Below are 19,459 nucleotides of genomic sequence, written 5' to 3'. Positions count from 1 at the left end.
CCCCCCCCCCTACCCCCCCCCCCCCCCCCCCCCCACAACTAGACCAGTTTCATGATCTGTGCCGTGTTTTTCATGGCTGTGAATTCAGTAGGACCCTAACTATAGGGAACAGTCTTGTCTTGGCAGTGAGATGGAGCACGTGATCTACTATAGGCTTCTCCATCTGTCGCTTCTAGGATGAAGGCTGATGTGATGAAAATATTGTTTTGGATTGAACCCAGTTTCAGTCCCCTCTTAATTCATGTTGGATCTGGTTCCCGTCCAGACCGATGGTGTGAAAGTTGGTGTGAGAGTCAGAAAGCAGCGCTGGATTTTCTATAGCTCCTGGCCTCTTTGGCAAGCTGTCTAAATGGGATTCTACTCCTGTCCGGGGTCAGTGCAGGAAGCTACAGGACAGCCCACGCTTTGAAAAGACATGCTTTCTCATTCTAAAAGTAAATCGAAGTGACGGCAAAGAATCACTTCCACTATTTTACTGATTAAAATTACCCCATATTTAAATTAAAATAAGTTCTCTTTATCCAAGCCCCAAATTGCTTTTATTTCACTGGCATTTTTAAGCCATGTTCTAGCAACAAATGAAACTTAAAAAGGATTTGATTTGCAATGCCAGTGTTATGACATGGATGATTGCACCACCAGTTGCTCTTGCTTTGACCAGGTTATCCTTGATAATACCAAACTCTCACACAGTGTCTTTCATCCCTCAATCGACAAAGCACTTTACTGAGGAGGTCAGTATCATTATCCACATTTTACAGATGGGGAAACTGAGGCACAGGGTGATGATGTGAATTGCCCAAGGTCACCCAACAGGCCAGTGGCAGAGCTGGGAATCGAACCCCTATTTCCTGAGTCCCAGTCCAGGGCCTTCTCTTCTGGCTTGCAGAGCTGTAGACATTTATGGTAATAAAATCTTGCTGACTTGTGTTAAATTCCTATTTGTCTCAAACTGTTCAGATAAGCTTGTTGCTAAAGCACACTTGGGAGGTGCAGCAATGCTACTTTGTATAACGTTGTGAATTGTAGTGCTATTTTATAGACATGTAGGCTGGGATTTTCAAATGAGCCTGAAGACAGTACAAGCTCGTGTGTGGACCAGAAAAGGATTTGGGGACTTCAACAGCAGAGTCAAGGGAAGCGGTAGGGACGGCTTTGTGGCCTGCAGCATGCAGGGGGTCAGACCAGATGATCATAATGGTCCCTTCTGACCTTAAAGTCTATGAGTCTATGAGTCTGTACTCACTAAACTTGGACACTTCCCATGCCTTGACAGTAGGTGGTTTTAGTTAGTCTAAACCAAAAGCACATCTGGATTCTAGGGTTACCACACAGCTTGGTAGGAGGAGAGATGAAACTATTTTACCCAGAGCCGATAAAGGTCAAGTTGCAATGCTTTTTCCTGTATTCTTGTTCCCATCCTTGTTTGGAACATTCACCGCCGTCATGGTCCTGAATCCTGATCTCCCAAATATGACCCTGCCAAAGGGAGGAGGCTGACAAATGAGCTCCTGTTTCCAGACTAATACTAAATATACTCTGCCCTATTATAGCACCCTCCACGAAAAGCTCTTAAAACGCCGTACAAACAGTAACGAATGAAGCCTCACAATAGCCCTTTGTTGTAGGGTAGTGTGTCATCTGTGTCTGATGGACAGGGAAACCGGAGAACACAGAGGTGAAGTGACCTGGCCAAGGTTGCAGAGTTTGTGGCGGAGCTGAGATTAGAACCTAGATCTCCTAGTGCGGTGGGAATAAGATAAGTAAAAGGGAAATGCGTGGTAGACGAACTGTTGTATGTTAAAATAGGCAGGTATATTTGGACAGTGTGTTGTGAATCAGATGCTAAAAAAAAAAGCCCTCCTTTTTATCCTTGAGTCTCAGCGTTCAAATCTGGGAGTCCAAATTATGTGCAGGTCCTATTCTGATGCATCTGGAATGTACTCGGATTAACAGGTGTTTATTTTTGTTTCAATGGACACTCAAGCCCTCAGAGGACAGCATTAGGAAGCAATGTGTATATTTTTTAAATTGTTTGACAAATCTCTCATATGAACAGAAATATTTTAATGCTGTAAGGAGGCTGTGGAATCTCTGTCATTGGAGGTTTTTAAGAACGGGTTAGAAAAACACCGGTTGCAGACAGTCTAGATAATACTTAGTCCTGGTTCAGTGCACGGGACTGGACTAGATGTAGGGTCACCAGATGGCCCAATATTATAGGGACAGTCCCGATTTTTGGGGCTTTTTCTTATATAGGCTCCTATTACCCACTCCCACCCCGTCCCGATTTTTCACATTTGCTGTCTGGTTACCCTAACTAGATGACATATGAAGGTTCCCTTCCAGTCTTGCATTTCTATGATTTATTTCTCAGCAAACTTCCGGGGCAGGGCCAGGTTTATGCATTTAAAGGTGTTGTAAACCAAACCCAATAGCCCGTGAGCTGCGGACAAGTATGTGGGCACACCTGAAAGTGAAACTAACCGGGTTCTGACTAGAAACTTTTGTCAGTTTCACTTTTGATTTTGCTGCATGACCTGCAAAGTGCCAACAGCTTGAACAATGAAGTACATGGGGTTAGGATTTTAAGATGTCCGATTAAGACCTATTAAAGGGACCTGGTTTTCTGAGGGGGAGGGGATGCCCTTTAATAGGTCTGTTTTGGATGCTCAGAATCTCTAGTCACATCTAAAAATCTTGACATTTTAAAATTCCAGCTTTAATAATCCAAGGTACGTCAGTAACAGGGCCATGAATTATTGATATATGGAGCTGCACGTGCTCTAGGTTCTCTTCTAAAGGGGGGAAAGGGCATCCCAGCATTTATCTGGGATAAGCAGCTCCCACACTAATTATTTTGACTTCATTCACTCTCAGTTATAGGTAAACAGGTGGGCTGTGCATTGTGACTATACGTCTTCAAATACTTGTCATAAGAATTGTGCGGTGTTCCTTTTAATTTTTGAATCCCATTATCCCATTCACTTCCCTATGGCATGTTGAGTAGTTCCCAGTGTGAAGTTTCTCTAATACTGGCAGTGCCTGTATTTGCCAGAGGTGATTTACCCCTCCCCATGCTGAATTTTTCTTCTTGGCCCAGATATTCTCCTTAGCTGCACAAGAAGCTGCTATTCTGACATCCTCACAAGGTTTTGATTTGTTGCACCATTTGCCAAGGATGGCGCTTGTTGCATTGGACACAAAGGGTGTTGAAGGCTATTCTAGCGTGTGGCCCCACCTTGCCAAGGGTTCTGCTAGATGCAAGCAACTGAGGGCATGTCCACACTGAACAAACAGTGCCACAGCAGAGAGTCTGAGTCCAGGTCTACATACTAGGGATCACGCTGCAGGGCTAAAAGTAGCAGGGTAGACGTTCCTGCTCAGGCTCTGAGATACACCCCCTCGCCGAGTTTCCATGCCTCCGCTCTGGTCCGAGTGGGAACGTTATACTGCTATTTTTAGCCCCGTAGCACAAGCCCCATGAGTCTGTGTGTGTAGACCCAGGTTCTGAGGCTTACTGCTGCAGGCTTTTTTGTTTTGTTTTGTTTGCAGTGTAGACATACTGAGTGACTGTTGGATGCCAGCCTAGTGCTAGGATTGGGGTTTTAATGTCACCAGTTTAGGCTCTCATTGGATCAGGTGTCAGTATCGTATTCACAGGAGCAGATTCCCGTCTGAGTGACTGGGAGATTAAAACCCATCTGGCTAGTAGCTGGAGTAGGGCAGGAGGGCTGTAATTTGCACAGCATTCGGGAAGCTTCGTTTTGGCTAATGCCGTCCCTAACCCTTGCAAACAGTTCTGTGCAAACAGTAGCTCCTCTCCCATCCGCTTGCTCATTACTCATTCCCCTAATCTGACTGTTCTCCACGTCACCAGCTGGCATTGCACTCGATGGATTCCAAACTCCAGCTGGTGCCAGCGTGTTTACGCAGGCAGCAGGAGAGCCTGGCAAACGGCCCGCGGCCAAGTTGCTGCACAGCCTTGCAAAGAGAGCGCAAGGTAAAGGCATCTTGGAGATGAGACACCGGTTTATGTTCTCGCCTGTAGTGCCTGTGAGGGAGGTGGGGCTGAGCTGCTGTTCCTGTGCTAAAGGGAAGGTGGTTTGGTGTCTCTTTCTCAAGATGGTCCCAGGCTGAGGGTGGTGGTGATGGTTTAACATCTGTACGGTGGTAGCACCTGGAGGCCAAACAGCTATGGCGGTGGGTGCTGCATAGACAGACAGCACATGACCGTCACTGTCCTAAAGAGCCGACAACCAAGAGGTGAGATTTCCAAAAGAGTGTAAGTGACTTAGGGTACGTCTACACGACAACCAGGGGTGTCCTTTCCAGCTCAGGTAGATGTACCTGTGCTAGCTTTCATCAGGCTAATGCACTCCCAATAGTAGTGTGGCCGATGGCTACGTGGGCAGTGACGCGGGTTGGCTGCCCAAGTACATACCCAGTGTGTGAGGGGTGCAGCTAGCCTGTCCCATCACCCACGTAACTCCAGCGCTACTGCTATTTTTGGCTCACTATCTGGATCAAAGCTAGTGTGTGTACATTTACCCAAGGCAGAAGTGACACCCCCTGGCTGCAGTGTCAATGTACCCTTAGGAGCACAAGTTCCTGGGAGGGCTGTAACTTCCCCAAGTCCCTGGGGCTGAGGCTTCTAAATGACTTAGGGTGGTTTGATAAGCCCATTCCAGACCCCATTGATATTCAGTGAGATTTAGGTGTCTCACTCCCTTCGTCTCTGAAAGTCCCAGTCTACAAGATGAGACATGACAGGTAAATGAGACAAGCAGGCTGAGGTGAAGGATTCTGAGTATAACACAAATCCTAGGATGTGCCTAGTTCGTGGCCAGCTGGTTTGAACTGATTGCAACTTGCCACCTGCAGTCTGACCTTTCCCTCTCTGGTGCTGTCTTCCTCTTTGGATCCACCAGTACCTCCCAAGTGACTTACAAAGGGTTCTGCTTCTTTCTTTTCTACTTCAAGAACTTAGAAAAAGCTGTCACCAGCGCCTCCAGGTTCTGCGTGCCCATCTTTGGACCAAATAGTTTTACAGTTGCTGTTTCTATTATAAATTTCTTTTACTGGACACTTAATGCGGTTCATCCTAATGCTTTGCAAACACCAGTGCTTGCCATACCCCTGTGAGTTTGGGAAGTCTTATCCCCATTTTACTGATGGGGAAACTGAGGCACAGAGCAGTTGTGACTTGCCCAGAGGCACAAAGCCAGGGCTAGAGCTCCTGAGTTCCTGTTTCACTGTCCTGTGTGTGGGCCAATAGATCACGCCCCTCTGTCTGCACAATACCCTGGATTATGTTAAACAGCATATGGCAGTACACTGGGTGGTATAAATACTTGGTGCCAGTCCTGCTCCAAATGAAATTATCCAGTCACATCAGCTCATACACGGGGTCAAATACCGGGGTGACCTCACTGTGATGGGTACACACTGTTATGACTGAGCAGAATTTGACACTCTAATTTACATGTGGCCAGCAGGACATTACAGGTGTCCTGTTAAATACCCCTCTTGCCTGCCAATGGTGCATGTAGCCTGTCTACACAGCCATGTATTCATCTTGCTGAAGTCCTGATTTCCCTTCTCTATTCTCTCTGCTTGCTTGTTACGTGCATTTTGTTTCAGTTTAGATTGCACGCACTTTGGGATCTGAGTGTGTTAGCACAACCCCCAAAATGCTGGGGCTCTGGTCTCAGGGCTTCTCTACACTTAAGATGCTACAATGAGGCATCTGCTATAGTGCTTCAGTGTAAAAAACACTAGCCATCCAGATAGGAGGGGTTGTTCCATCGACACAGGTAATCCACCTCCCTGAGAGGTGGTAGCTAGGTCGATGGAGGAATCCTTCTGCCAACCTAGCACTGTCTACATGGGACATAGGTCGGCTTAACGCTGCTGCTCAGGGGTGTGGATTGTTCACACCCCTGACCAACGTAGTTAAACCGACCTAACTTTCTGGTGTAGACCAGGCCTCAGTCTTTAAATCAAGACTGGAGGTGCTTCTAGACCGAAATGCCCTCGTTCAGCCCCACCACTTCGGGCTCTGAGCAGGAATTGGGGGGGTGAAATGATGATGGCCTGTGTTCTGCAGGAGGTCAGTTTAGATCAGTGGTCTCAAACTCACGGCCCGTGGGCCATCTGCGGCTTGCGAACCTCCCCAATGTGGCCCATGGGGTTCCAGCAGTTTTGGGGCTGGGTCTCTCCCTCGGCTCCACCTGTCACCCCTGAGTGCTCCCCTCCCCCCCAGGTGATTTAAAATGTCCTGGGGCCCAGGCAGTGCAGCAGAGTTGAGCCACATCTGCCTGCTTGCTCCACGTGTCTACTGGCCCCTCCCTGGGGCAGGGCTGTGCCTCCGCGTGCTGCCCCCGCCTCAAGTGCCCCTGCGGCCAATGGGAAGCTGCAGGGGCGGTGCCCCCTGGCCCACCCTGCTTTGGAGCCCCAGGTAAGCACCGCACCCTGAACCCCCTCCTAGAGCCTGCACCCCCACCCCCTTCCCACATACCCCCTCCTGCCCCCAAACTCCCTCCCCAAGCTGGCACCTCCATCTCCATCCCCTTCCCGTCCACAAACTCCCTCCAAGAGCTTGCACCCACTCCCCACACATCTCCACCCCCCAAACTCCCTCCCAGAGCCTGCAACCCCCCGCCCTCCTCCTGCACCCCCCCCGCCCCAGTCCAGAACCTGCACCCAGCATCCAAACTCCCTCCCAGAGCCCAACCTCTCACCCCTTCTGCACCCAAACTCCCTCCCAGAGCCTGCACCCCAATCTCTTACCCCAGACCACCTCCCTCACCCAAACTCCCTCCTAGAGCCTTAGGCAGGTGGGGGGCGGAGTTTTGGGGGGCGGGTTCTGGGCGTCATGAGTGACATTATTGGCTGGCTGGGAGGATTCGAAGACTGGCACTGGCCCTAAGGTAAACTGAGTTTGAGACCCCTGGTCTAGATGATGAGTGGGTTGTTCTGGCCTTAAAATTTTATTTGCCCTGAGAGGGCACAGCTAATCGTGCCAATTAGGTTAAACAGTGGTTCCAATTGTATTATTCCAGTGACTTCATTGTTATTAATCTGGGCGCTTCCGGGTCAGTGGAGACCATAGAGAGCAGAGTTTAGTTTTAATTTGTAACCACATCTGGAATGGTTTGAAGCCTTCGTGTGAAGTTAGTGCCAGCGGTGGGTATCTGAATGAACGCTCCAGAGGCTTTGGTCCTCTGTGCATAGAGCATGTACAGTAAAAGCAGCAACAGTGCAAGCTTCCTCCCCACTTGGGAGCGAGAAGCAGTACTCAGGGTATGAACTTTGACCCTGCTAGTGCCCCAAGGCAACTTCACAGTCACACTAAAGAAAACCAGAGTAACCCAGTGAATTGCTGTAGAAACACTGTGTGCCTCGACTTGGACTCTCTAGGCAGCCCACTTTGCTGGACTTGCATAGCAGATACAGTCACCAGCAGGTGAAACTCGCTAGGCCTGTGAATCTCTGATCACACGGTGCTCCTGGGTTTCTCCCTAGAGGGACAAGGAAGACAGGGGTGTTATCGGTGGTAACTGACACTGTGTGGAATAATTTCACACTTATAGAAATTCTGATTTAGTGTGAAGGAAAATTTCACAGTCCCTGTCATATCGGCCTCTTTAAAAGCTGCCCTTGTGCTTTGGTTCCACCTCACATGCAGATAGGAATGGGGGGGAGGAGGCGGGGTTGGGAAGAGAATCAGCTTCCAGATGCAGAGAATGAAAATACTTGGTCCAAGGTCCATGGCTGGACCTGCTGTAGTGTTAGATAGAAGGCCTGGCAACAACATTACTGTCACAAATCTCGTGAGCCCTCAGGCCTGCAAAGCCGTTGCTGCGTAGCCCAGGAAGGCTGAGATTCTCAGTTCCCCACTGATGTACCACATCTGTTTCCAAACCTGGCTGGTCATGAGACTTCAGACATTTAAAACTGAATCATTCTGATGACTAACTTGCTTTTGATTCCTTTCTGCTTCAGTTCAGACATGGATTTTAGTAGTTGCTATCTTGATTTCCAAAGCTAGTAGAAAACCGTGTTTTGTGTCATCTGAAAGTTTGGAACCCTGCTTTGAAATAGCAGAAATCGTTAACTTTAGCCATTCATGAGATTATCTGCTAAAATCACATTGGAATTGACCAGAGCTTTGGGAGTAAAATGGTAAGGATGTTGTGGTGTTAAGGTATGAAATCTTGCAACCAAACATGACTGGAAGTCCTTTTGTGAGCAATACAAGTGCTTTAGGACCAGTAAACTTTACAAAGCCCTGATCCAGTGAATAGAAAGAAATACTTTTGTTCTCTACTATGTGTCTCTATTATGTGGCACAAGGTCTCTGAGATATTCACTAAGGATTTGGATTGCAGATGGGCTGCAGGAGACCGAAATTCTGTTCCCCCACTCAGCCGCTGACTTGCTGTCTGACCATGGGCAAGTACCTCAGTTACCTATCTGTAAAATGGAAATGATACAGGGCTCCTCCTTACAAATCTGAGACATACAGATTATAGAGCTGTGTAAGTCATAATATCACTAGCTATTATTGCCTAGTTATCATGTAGGGCTTTTTAGAATACAACTGAAATGCAGCAACCTCTGGGGTGGAGGGTGGTTGCTTGGCAAACAATTGTCATGCTCAGTAGTTGTGCGGGAGAGAAGGGAATGTTTGGCCAAGACGGTGGGCAAATCCCTTTCTTGTATTAAGTGCTATGAGACCTTTAATATCCCCACAGAATCTTTGTTTTTTTTAAGGCCTTATCTGAAAGACCGTGAAACAGATAGTTGCAGTGTTTTATAGATTGCAGTCTTCTAAATGGCAGTAGTTAACCTTTAGTAAATGCAGCTTCTGTCTATTTGTGTTGAAGCTCACAATGCACTAAGTCTTTTGTTGCTAAAGATCTCCACTTGCCTGCGTGGTATAGAAGAAGCTAGATGGCTCATAGGGGGTGAATAGAAAACCTGTGTGTTGCCACTTGCTTGGAAACATTAACGTTCCCAATGTTCTAGGTTTTAATTCTCTGATTTCAATACAGATGATTCAGCTTGTCGCATTTTGTTATCCCCAAGTCAAGTGTTGGCTGCTAACACTGCACTCTGCGGTGAAGGGGGTCTTTGCAAACCGTGAATTCCACCTCCCCTGCGAGGTAGGGTAAATACTCCAATTTGGTAGCTGGGGAAACTGATACACAGATTAAGTGACTTGCCCAAGTTGACTTTGTCAGTAGTTCTGACAATAGAAACCAGGAGTCTTGATTCCTATACAGTGCTCTTCATTAGTAGATCTCAACTCGATGTACAAAGCAGGTCAGTGTGATTATCCCCATTTTACAGATGGGGAAACTGAGGCACGGGGCATGTGACTAGGCCAAAGTCACCCAGCAAACCAGTCGCAGAGCTGGGCAGAGCTCCTTGGTATCCTGAGTCCCAAGTCTTTGCTCCATCAACTAGACAATACGGCCTTTACATTAAATGGCATCAGTGCTAGTTGATATTTATCTGAATTCTCTAATCACCTTTGTGTGAGTCTGTGTAATAACAATATATTTTACATTGTAAAAATTACTCTAGATATTTAATTACCTTCTTTGAGAAGGTTACTGGCCTAGTGGATAGAGGGGAAGCTTTAGATATGATGTATCTTGATTATAGTAACTCCTTTGATACATGACATTCTCATAAGCAAACTAGGGAAATGTGGTCTAGATGAAATTACTACAAGTTGAATGTAAGTCTCGTTGGAAAAACTAGTAGTTATCAATGGTTCCCTGTCAAACTGGGAGGACATATCTAGTGGGGTCCTTCAAGGGTGTGTCCTGGGTCTGCTACTATTCAGTATTAATGGCTTGGCTAATAGAGTGGAGAATATGCTCACAAAATTTATGGATGATACCAAACTCGGAGGGGTTGCAAGCACTTTGGAGGACAGGGTTAGAATTCAAAACATTGGATTCTTGATTCAATCTTGATACACTGGAGAATTGGTCTGAAATCAGCAAGATGGCATTCAGTAAAGATGAGTGCAATGTACTTCCCTTACGAAGGAAAAATCAAATAGATAGCTACAAAACAGGGAATAACTGGGTTAGGTGGTAGTACTGCTGAAAATGACCTGGGGGTTGTAATTAGGCTTGGCAGAGTACGATTTTTATTTATTTTTAAAATAAATTTAATGGATAATATTGATGCTTATTTTTAAGCATTTTTTCTATTCTTGATTTACATTTTCACTGTTGCAGGGAATTATTGGGGGGTGTCAGATAATCATTTAATGACAATAGACATTGAGATTCAAAAAGTAAAAACTTTTTATAACCATTAAAACACAAATTGTCAACATCATGTGTCAAAATACACAAAGTAAATATCCTCAAATCAAACTCTAATACAGTCTCAAGCAGCATTTTTCTTACTCTGCCTATCTGTAAATTTCTGTTATCATTGATGGAGGTATTTTTCCATCTGTTTGTGTGTATGTTTAGTAAAATCAACATTTACTGAAACTTACTGGTAAAAATCCAACCCTTCCAAGCCAGGTATAGTGGATCACAAATTGAATATGACTCAACAATGTGTTGCAGTTGAGAAAAAGGCTGATATTAACAGGAGTTTCATATGTAAGACATGGGAAGTAATTGTCCCTTTCTACTTGGTACTGTGTCAAGTTCTGGGCACCACATTTTAAGGAATATGCGGATAAATTAGAGGGAGTCTCCAGGAGGTCAACAAAAATGATAAAAGGTTTAGGAGGAGAGGCAGGGTGGGGTGGAAGGGCTAGCTCAGTGGTTTGAGCATTGGCCTGCTAAACCCAGGGTTGTGAGTTCAATCCTTGAGGGGGCCATTTAGGGATCTGGGGGGAAAAATCTGTCTGGGGATTGGTCCTTCTTTGAGCAGGGGGTTGAACTAGATGACCTCCTGAGGTCCCTTCCAACCCTGATATTCTATGATTATCTAAAACCTGACCTATGAGGAAAGGTTAAACAAACTGGGCATGTTTAGTCTTGAGAAAAAAAGACCTGGGTGGAACCTGATAACCATCTTCAAATCTGTTAAGGGCTGCTCTCAAGAGGACAGTAATCAATTCTTCTCCATGTCCCCCAAGGGTTGGGCAAGAAGTAATGGGCTTAATCTGCAGCAAGAGAGATTTAGGTTAGATATTAGGAAAAACTTTCTAACTCTAAGGATACTGAAGTAGGGAATAGGCTTCCAAGAGAGGTTGTGGAATCTCCATCATTGGAGGTTTTTAAGGACAGGTTAAACTTGTCCGGGATGGTCTAGGTCAGTGGTTCTCAAACTTTTCTTTCGCGGACCACTTGAAAATTGCTGAGGATTTCGACGGACCGCTTAATGATCTTTCCAAATGTTGTTTGTACTGTGCACTTTGGATAAAAGCGCTATAAAAAAAGTAGTAATAATTTAATGTTTTTTTTGTTCTACAAATAAAAGCATACAACTCATATTTTAATATCCCGTAGTCTTACCTTTCTAATGCGATGGATGTGCCCTCTCTCCTCAGCCACGGCAACCCCCAAGCTGGGGCTGGGACAGAGGGGGGGGGTCTCTTCCTCCCTCTCTCCCCCACCATGGCAGCCCCTGATCTGGGGCTGAGAAGGAGTGGGGTCTCTCGCCCACCACAGCAGCCCCCGGGTTGGGGCTGGGACGGAGTGGGGTCTCTTGCCCACCACAGCCCTGCACATCCCAAATTCCCCCCCTCACCTCCTCTTCTCACCCCACTGCCCCTCTTCCACCTACCCCCTATTCCCCCCAAGGCCACCACCTCACCTTACGTGTGCATCTTCTCCAGGGTCCAGGCACTTAATTAGTGGAGCCACGCCTGCTGCCTCCACTAATTAGATGGGTGGCCCTTCATTCTCTTGTGTGCGGCCACCCAGGCGCGCACCTTATAGGGAACTATCCACAGACCACCTGAATGGAGCTTGCAGACCATTGGTGGTTTGCGGACCACAGTTTGAGAACCTCTGGTCTAGGTATACTTTGTCCTGTCTCAGTGGAAGGGGCTGGACTATATGGCCTCTTGAGGTCCTTTCCAGCCCTATGTTTTAATGATTCTCTATATAAAGTAGCTTCCCAGAGACCACACAATGCTCCCACACACTTGTATTTCCCTTCTTCTAATCAATTTTACACTGTTGTCTTCTCTTCTTTGTTCTTAATTTAGGAATGCCTATACTGGATCAGACCCAGTCTATCTAGGTCTGTATTCTGTCTCAGACTGTGTCCAGTACTAGGTGATTCAAAGAAAGGTAAAATAAACTGCTATTATGAGCTAGCCTGCCTCCCAAGGAAAGTTTCTTCCTGACCTCTGTTAGTCATAGCTCAAAGTATGAGGTTTTATATCCTCTTGGAAGAAAACCTAAAATCATCACTAATAAAGTTTGCAGATGCTGCAAAAATTGAGAGCGTGGTATATGATGAGGATAGATCACTGACTCAGAGTGATCGGGATCACTTGGTAAACTAAGTGCAAGCAAACAACGTCCATTGTAATACAGCAAAATATACCCCTACGAACAAAGAATGTAGGCCATGCTTACAGGATGGGGACGCTGTCCTGGGAAGCTGTGACTCTGAAGAAGACTTGAAAGTCATGGTGGATAATCGGCTGAACATGAGCTCCCAGTGCAACCTGGTGGCCCAAAGTTAGGCTAATGTGATCGGGAGATGCATAAACCGGGGAATCTTCAATAGGAGAGGAGAAGTTATTTTACTCTGTGTTTGGCACTGGTGCAACTGCTGCTGGACTATTGTGCCTGGTTCTGGTATCCACAATTCAAGAAGGATGTTGATAAATTAGAGAGGGCTCACAGAAGAGCCTTGAGAATGATTAAAGGTTTAGAAAACATGCCTTATAGTGACAGACTCAAGGAGCTCAATCTATTTAGCTTATCAAAGAGAAGGTTTAGATGTGACTTGATTACAGTCTATAAATACCTACATGGAGAACAAATATTTGACAATGGGCTCTTCAGGCTAGCAGAGACAGGTACAACTCAATCCAGTGGCTGGGAGTTGAAGCTAGATAAATTGAGACTGGAAAGATGTAAATTTGTGACAGTGAAGGGAATTAACCATTGGAACATCTTACCGAGGGTCGTGGTGGATTCTCCATCACTGGCGACTTTTAAATCAAGATTGGATGTTTCTAAAAGGTTGTAAACTCTTTGGGGTAGAGATCTGTATGGTATTTATGGTCATGCAGGGGACTGGACTAGATGACCTCTCAAGATCCCTTCCAGTCCCATGATTCTATGGCATTATAGAGGCAATCATATGTGTGGTTTTCCGTAACATTTTGTTACTCTTACCCTTTTATGTGCAGTTTCCTAGTGAATAGAGCACTGGACGGGGACTCAGGAGACCTGGGTTCTATTCCACTAACTTGCTGGGTGATCTTGGGCATTGCTGCTCTGGGCCTCCGTTTCCCCATCTGTAAAGTGGGAATATGAAACTGACCTCTTTTGTAAAGTGCTTTGAGATCTACTGGTAAGAGCAAGATATTATTATTATTTTATTAGGGTCATTGAGCTGAATTGCACTTCCGGTTCCCATAGCCTGGTGGGGACGTTAGAATTGGATTGAAGTGATTTCTCAGTGGACTGTCACTTTGGGGGCATGATTCGAATGGGCAGTTCATGAACGTGTGTAGTGTGCTGTAGAGTCAATCCACATCAAATCTGTGCAGCACGAGGCTCAGGGTATGGTATGATTCTAAACTCTGGGATGTGCAAGTCTTTGAAGGTTCCCAGGAGTTCTGTTCAGAACTAGCACTGCAGTCTCTCCCCCAGCCAGATAGTCTCTCTCTGTGAAGTGGGACGGGAAAAGCCGGTAGCTGCTGTTTACTTTTATACTAAGCAACTGGTTTATTTAGACAGGCACATGTGCCTTAACCTTTAGCACTGTGCATACCTAGGCACCTCAGGAAAAGTGATCTGGCTTTCAGTGGGAGTTGTAGGAGCTCTGCACCTCTGGAAAGCAAGCTACTTTTATTTAGGTTCTGAACATTAATTAAGCAATCACTTTGGCGGGATCTGAGGAATAAGTGGGTTTAGAATACCTAGATCTTGTATTGCACTTTTCATCCATAGTTTTCAAAGTGCTTTCCAAAGAAGGTCTGGGTGGTTATCCCCATTTTACAAGTGGGGAAACTGAGGCAGAGGAAGGCTAAAGGTGACCCAGCAGGCCAGTTGCAGTCAGGACTAGAATCCAGGTCTTCTGAGTCCCAGTCCGTTTCTCCGTTTGCTATGCCACATTTCTTCTCATTAGTAGCTCAGTCACCCAAGACTGAAATTCCTGCCTTAACCGCTCAGTGCCTCAGTTTCCCTACCTCCCAGAGGTGATATGCTTGAGTCACGGAAGTTGTTAGAGACCCTCGGTGGAAGATGGTAAATCAAGTGGATACATCTAATCAAATCCATCTTCTAATGAGGCCGGTTGAATTGCAGCAATCTCCGCCCAGGCAGCCTGCCTACACCCCATTGCGGGCTTTACTGTCATCCGTGCAATGTATGGAAGGCGCAAAGCTCTTGAAGTGCTCCGTGTCGCTGTTGATTGGCTGGCCCTGGAGACAGTAGCTGTGCTGCGTCGATAGCATTTGATCGCTGTGGTCTGTCAGGATAGAGCCTGGGATGTTGGCTCTGGCTCTGTTATTTTAGAGCTGTGGAATTGCTTGATTTAATGCTGCCTTCTCCCAGGCATACCCACCTTTGGGGCTCAGTTGAGCGTTGGTGGCCCAGGCTTTGCTATGGGAGCGTGCGCTTCAGGACCTGCTCCCTTCCATCTCGCTCAGGGTCGGGTTTCTGGTATTGTTTTTGGCTCTGTTTCCTGGGGCGCAACGTAGGGAGTCCTGTCTCGCTCAGCGTCGCAGCCACACCTCCCGCTTGGCCTGTCGTTCGCTTGGACCCTGCTAGCCTGGGGGCAGATGGATCCATTTTGTGACTGAATGCCAATGAAAATGCAGCCTTAGATCTTGGTGCCAGATGGCCTAGTTGCCTTGTTCCCAACCTTTCCCCAGCCGAGCAGCGTGGACTGGAGTCCCAGAGAGCATGGGCGCGATCAGAGCTCCGTGCTCCTGCAATGAGGAACTGGAAACTAATACTTGTCTACTTCTTCTTCCTGCCCTCCCCTGACGGACTTCACACTCACCTCTACTGCCATGCTAACCTCTCCCCACCTGAGCTCCCAGTGCAAACCTCCTCTCTTCTGGTTCTGGGCCCAAGGGTCGGATTGAGATCCAGCAGCAGCGCCCAATCACAGCCTTCCAGAATTATAGAATCATAGAATATTAGGGTTGGAAGAGACCTCAGGAGGTCATCTAGTCCAATCTCCTGCTCAAAGGAGGACCAACACCAACTAAGTCATCCCAGCCAAGGCTTTGTCAAGCCGGGCCTCAAAAACCTCTAAGGATGGAGATTCCACCCCCTCCCTAGGTAACCCATTCCAGTGCTTCACCACCCTCCTAGTGAAATAGTGTTTCCTAATATCCAACCTAGACCTCCCCCACTGCAACTTGAGACCATTATTCCTCGTTCTCTCATCTGCCACCACTGAGAACAGCCGAGCTCCATCCTTTTTGAACCCCCCCCTCCCTTCAGGTAGTTGAAGGCTACTATCAAATCCTCCCTCACTCTTCTTTTCTGCAGACTAAATATAACCCAGTTCCCTCAGCCTCTCCTCGTAAGTCATATACCCCAGCCCCCTAATCATTTTCCTTGCCCTCCATTGGACTCTCTCCAATTTCTCCACATCCCTTCTGTAGTGGGGGGACCAAAACTGGACCCATACTCCAGATGTGGCCTCACCAGTGTCGAACAGAGGGGAATAATCACCTGTAAGTTCTGGCCTTCCTCCCTGCATTGGGCAGCCCTTGCTCATCCCCAGCCTTAACACCTTCCTGAACTCCAGAAGGCTCGTAGAGTAGCCAGCTCACCAAGGACCGAACACACGTGGGATTTCAAGGAGCAAAGAGACCATGCACAAATGCTGGATGGACACTTGAGGTTACCATGCACAATACAGACACATGATTTTGAAAAATCGTAGCCCTGCTATCCTTGAGGTGTTGCGAGCAGGATAGAATTAACCCTGAGGTGCTTTCCAGGCTCTCAGCCCAAAACATGGACTTTAAGGGATGTATCTATAGACGTGTGCCATCTGCAACAGCTTCCATTTGATTCCTAAAGCGGCTTTTCCTCCTCACCCAAGGAGTCTTAACAAGCATCTGCCGCTCTCCTCAGTGGTTCTGGCATGGCTAATCCCTGCGTCTGTCACCAGTAGGAGGGATTATGGTAAAGATCTGCTGGCTAAACCTGTTTACAATCTACAGCGCTTTGCACCCAGCACAGGCCTGAGGTTATTCTGGGGAGCCTGGGCATTCATTTGTGAACCAAAGCCAGTTAACGTACTGTGCTGGTGTCCCTAGGAGCCGATTAAAACCAAATAGTTTTCAAAGTCAAACACTATAATGCTTTAGCCCTCTCTGGTTCCTCTCCTTTTTAAGAGTAAGAAGCTGGGGTGGGTGAGTGAGGGCCTGTCCCTCAGCCTAATGTATTGCTCAGTCCTTTGGGGGCTTTGTCACGCTATGACTAGAAATCCTGGTTCTCCTTACAAGGCTCCATGTAAAGCCTCCTTAGATTGAACTGATCTTGCGTGATCACAACGTGCAAGGATGAATGGAGCATGCTTCATCCTGAAGGACTTGGGGGCACTTCACAAATGGACAAACGGGGCACATAAGGGCGCAGGGTGTGTAATTCCGTCCTGATCGCTAGCTGTCTGTAAGTCAGTCCCCCCCCCCCCCCCAACCCCTCCCCTCGCTTTCCAATGGGGCGCTTTGTTTCTTAGTCCGGCTGTTTGCATGGCTGCTCCGTAGTTAAGTTTAAATCCAGTTTCACTCCCCTCCATGATATGATATCATGACTAGAACGTGGTCCCGCCTGCCCCTTTGCCGTTTCCCTTTTAAGCTTAGTCTTTTGCTGCAAGGTGAAGGCCCCAAAGAAACAGCTGATGCCTCCTGTTTACCCACAGAAGTGGTGCAGCGGGGCAGTGTAATCTCCTCCCCCCACGCTGCCCTGCTGGTATGTCTCAACCCTGATTTTAAGGGATCTGCTCTAGGCGATGAGCTGCGATGATTAACGGGAGCTAATAGTGGTAAAAGACTTCACCTGCAAACTGGATTGGACAGAAAGTACCAGTCTTGCCCAGGACACCAGCAAATCGTTGTCTCCACCCCCCTAGTCTCATAAATCAGTTTAGACTCTTGGCTGGGCAGAGGATCTGGACTTAACCAGCATGCACTGCAGTGTGATTGGGGATGGGACATGTGACCCAGGGGGAAAGAGGTTGCTGACAGGACTGGACTTTGTCTCCTGCATGGAGTTCCTTGTGATTGGTTACTGAGCAGTCGACTTTGTGGAGCAGAGGCAGGAGGGCTACAAACAGATGTAGCTGGCTCTCAACAGGGGACCCTTTGCCATGAGCCGCACAGAGCTGGGATTTCAGTGGGGACGGTTCCTGCAGGGTGGATTGTTCTGACTGGGATATTTGGGAGGAGGGGCAATCTGTACCTGGTTCATTGAACATACTATGATTTACTTTAACCAGGTGTGTGTTTTGTCTTTAACAGGCGACCGCCAAGACTGCCTTCCTATTCATCTTACCTCAGTATAACATTAGCGTGCCTACAGCAGGTAAGAGCAGCCACACCAGAGCAGCAGCCCTGCATACAAATCCTCCACAGGACCTCAGCAGACTCTGCCACTCGCCCTCATTACTAAGCTGAATGGGATAGTCTCACATTCCATAAACGTATGGAACACGGGGGATTTTCTCATAATAAAAAGCTACTTTCAAAAAAACAGGCTAGCAGTTAGGGAGTCGCTCCGTTACTGTTTATCGGGACTGTTAATCCTCATGAGTCAGGGCATAAACTTCCCACTAGCTGGGGTCAGGAAGAAAATTTCCCTAATGACACGTAGTAGTAGTGCTTCTTCCATCCCTCTCCCACAAAACCACTTGGCCAAACCAGTCGGGGCACTTCACAGCATAATCCTCCCAAACTGTCTTAACGTTCAGACAAAAAATAATTGCCTGGCTCTATGCACCGGGTGTTTTTTATTGTCTGCTAAGGAGCATTTGGTTGAGACAGCATGTTGGACTGCATGGGATATTGGCCTGTTCCAGTTTGGCAATTCCTACAACTTTTAATTCTTGATGTAGTCAGTTGCTGGGTGGAAAGAAAAAGATAGGGAACAAGATCACTGAAAAACATTATTGTATAAATGAAGTCAGATGTGAGTGCCCCAATAAAAGAAATGCAGCACAATCTACCATGTTCTGTTCAGACATATAGTAAATGCCAGTCCTTTCCCCAAAGATCTTGCAGTTTCTGATCATCCTAGCCGCTGGAGATGGAAAAGATTTATTAGGCTGTCTTGCCTGTCTCTTACCCAGAGCTCTTCCTACAATATCTCTTCCAGTGCTCTGTCCTGTCTTACTTTCATTGTCCTAAGTAATGACCCATCTGCTGTGTTCTCTGGGAGACTAGCTTTAAGCATTCGCTATATGTAGCTTGGTTAATTGGTGACTGAGGGGATGAGTGTGTGGTGCGTGGCAATCTGCAGATATTTAATGTGTGTAAACGCCAAGGAAGGAGAGGGAACTAAGGGCTGGTCTGCACTGAAATGTTACATCTGCATAGCCACCACTCTGGGGAGGGCACTTGAAAAACTCACACCTCTGAGAGATCGAGTTAATTTAATCTAACACCCATGTAGACAGCCCTAGATCAGAGGAAGAATTCTTCTACCAGTCTAGCCACCACCTCTCCGGGAGGTGGATTAACTAGAGCGATGGGAAAATCCCTCCCTGTCACTGTAGGTGGTGTCTACACTGAAGTGTTGCAGCTGTGTTGCTGCAGCATTTGGAGTGAAGACATAACCTAACAGTGTGGGGTATAACTAAGGCTAATGAGATGAAAGGGAACGTTTCTGATCATGACATTCATGTTTAGGCTAGAAGGGACCACTCTGATCATCTAGTTTGACCCGTATAACACAGGCCAGAGAATTTCACCCAGTGGAGTGAATTCTGTGAACCTATGGAATAATCTCCCAAGGGAAGTGTGGGAAGCCCCGTCATTTGGGACATGTAAAAACAGGACCAACCATTGGGTATAATAGGGAATAGCCCAGCATTGCAGCAGGGAGATGGAGTAGCTAGCCTAATAGGGCTCCTTCCATCTCTGACCCAATTTTTCGGTAGTGCAGTAGAACACACTTGTAGGAAACTTCTGTTGCTAGCTTCAATTTTTCTTGGCTCAGCTTCATCTCCATCTCGAGATGAAGACACTGTCACACTAGCTGCTCATAAATCCAACAGACCCTAATTAAGTTACTGAGCGGTACCTTCTCCTGCAGTT

General features: G+C 46.9%; 1 protein-coding gene across 1 annotated transcript in view; it reads left to right on the top strand.

Moving 5' to 3' along the window:
* Window positions 1–19,459, top strand: part of TRAM2 (translocation associated membrane protein 2) — a 54,263-nt gene that overhangs the window by 9,149 nt on the left and 25,655 nt on the right. Inside the window, exon 2 of the mRNA XM_034766692.1 lies at window positions 17,666–17,729. Within this exon, the coding sequence (XP_034622583.1) occupies window positions 17,666–17,729 (64 nt within the window). The remainder of the gene's footprint in view (window positions 1–17,665; window positions 17,730–19,459) is intronic.

The sequence above is a fragment of the Trachemys scripta genome, chromosome 3 (assembly GCF_013100865.1).
Source record: "Trachemys scripta elegans isolate TJP31775 chromosome 3, CAS_Tse_1.0, whole genome shotgun sequence".
In the NCBI taxonomy this organism is placed as follows: domain Eukaryota; kingdom Metazoa; phylum Chordata; order Testudines; family Emydidae; genus Trachemys; species Trachemys scripta.
Note: the sequence above shows the minus strand (reverse complement) of the source record. Positions and strands in the feature narration are given on the sequence as shown.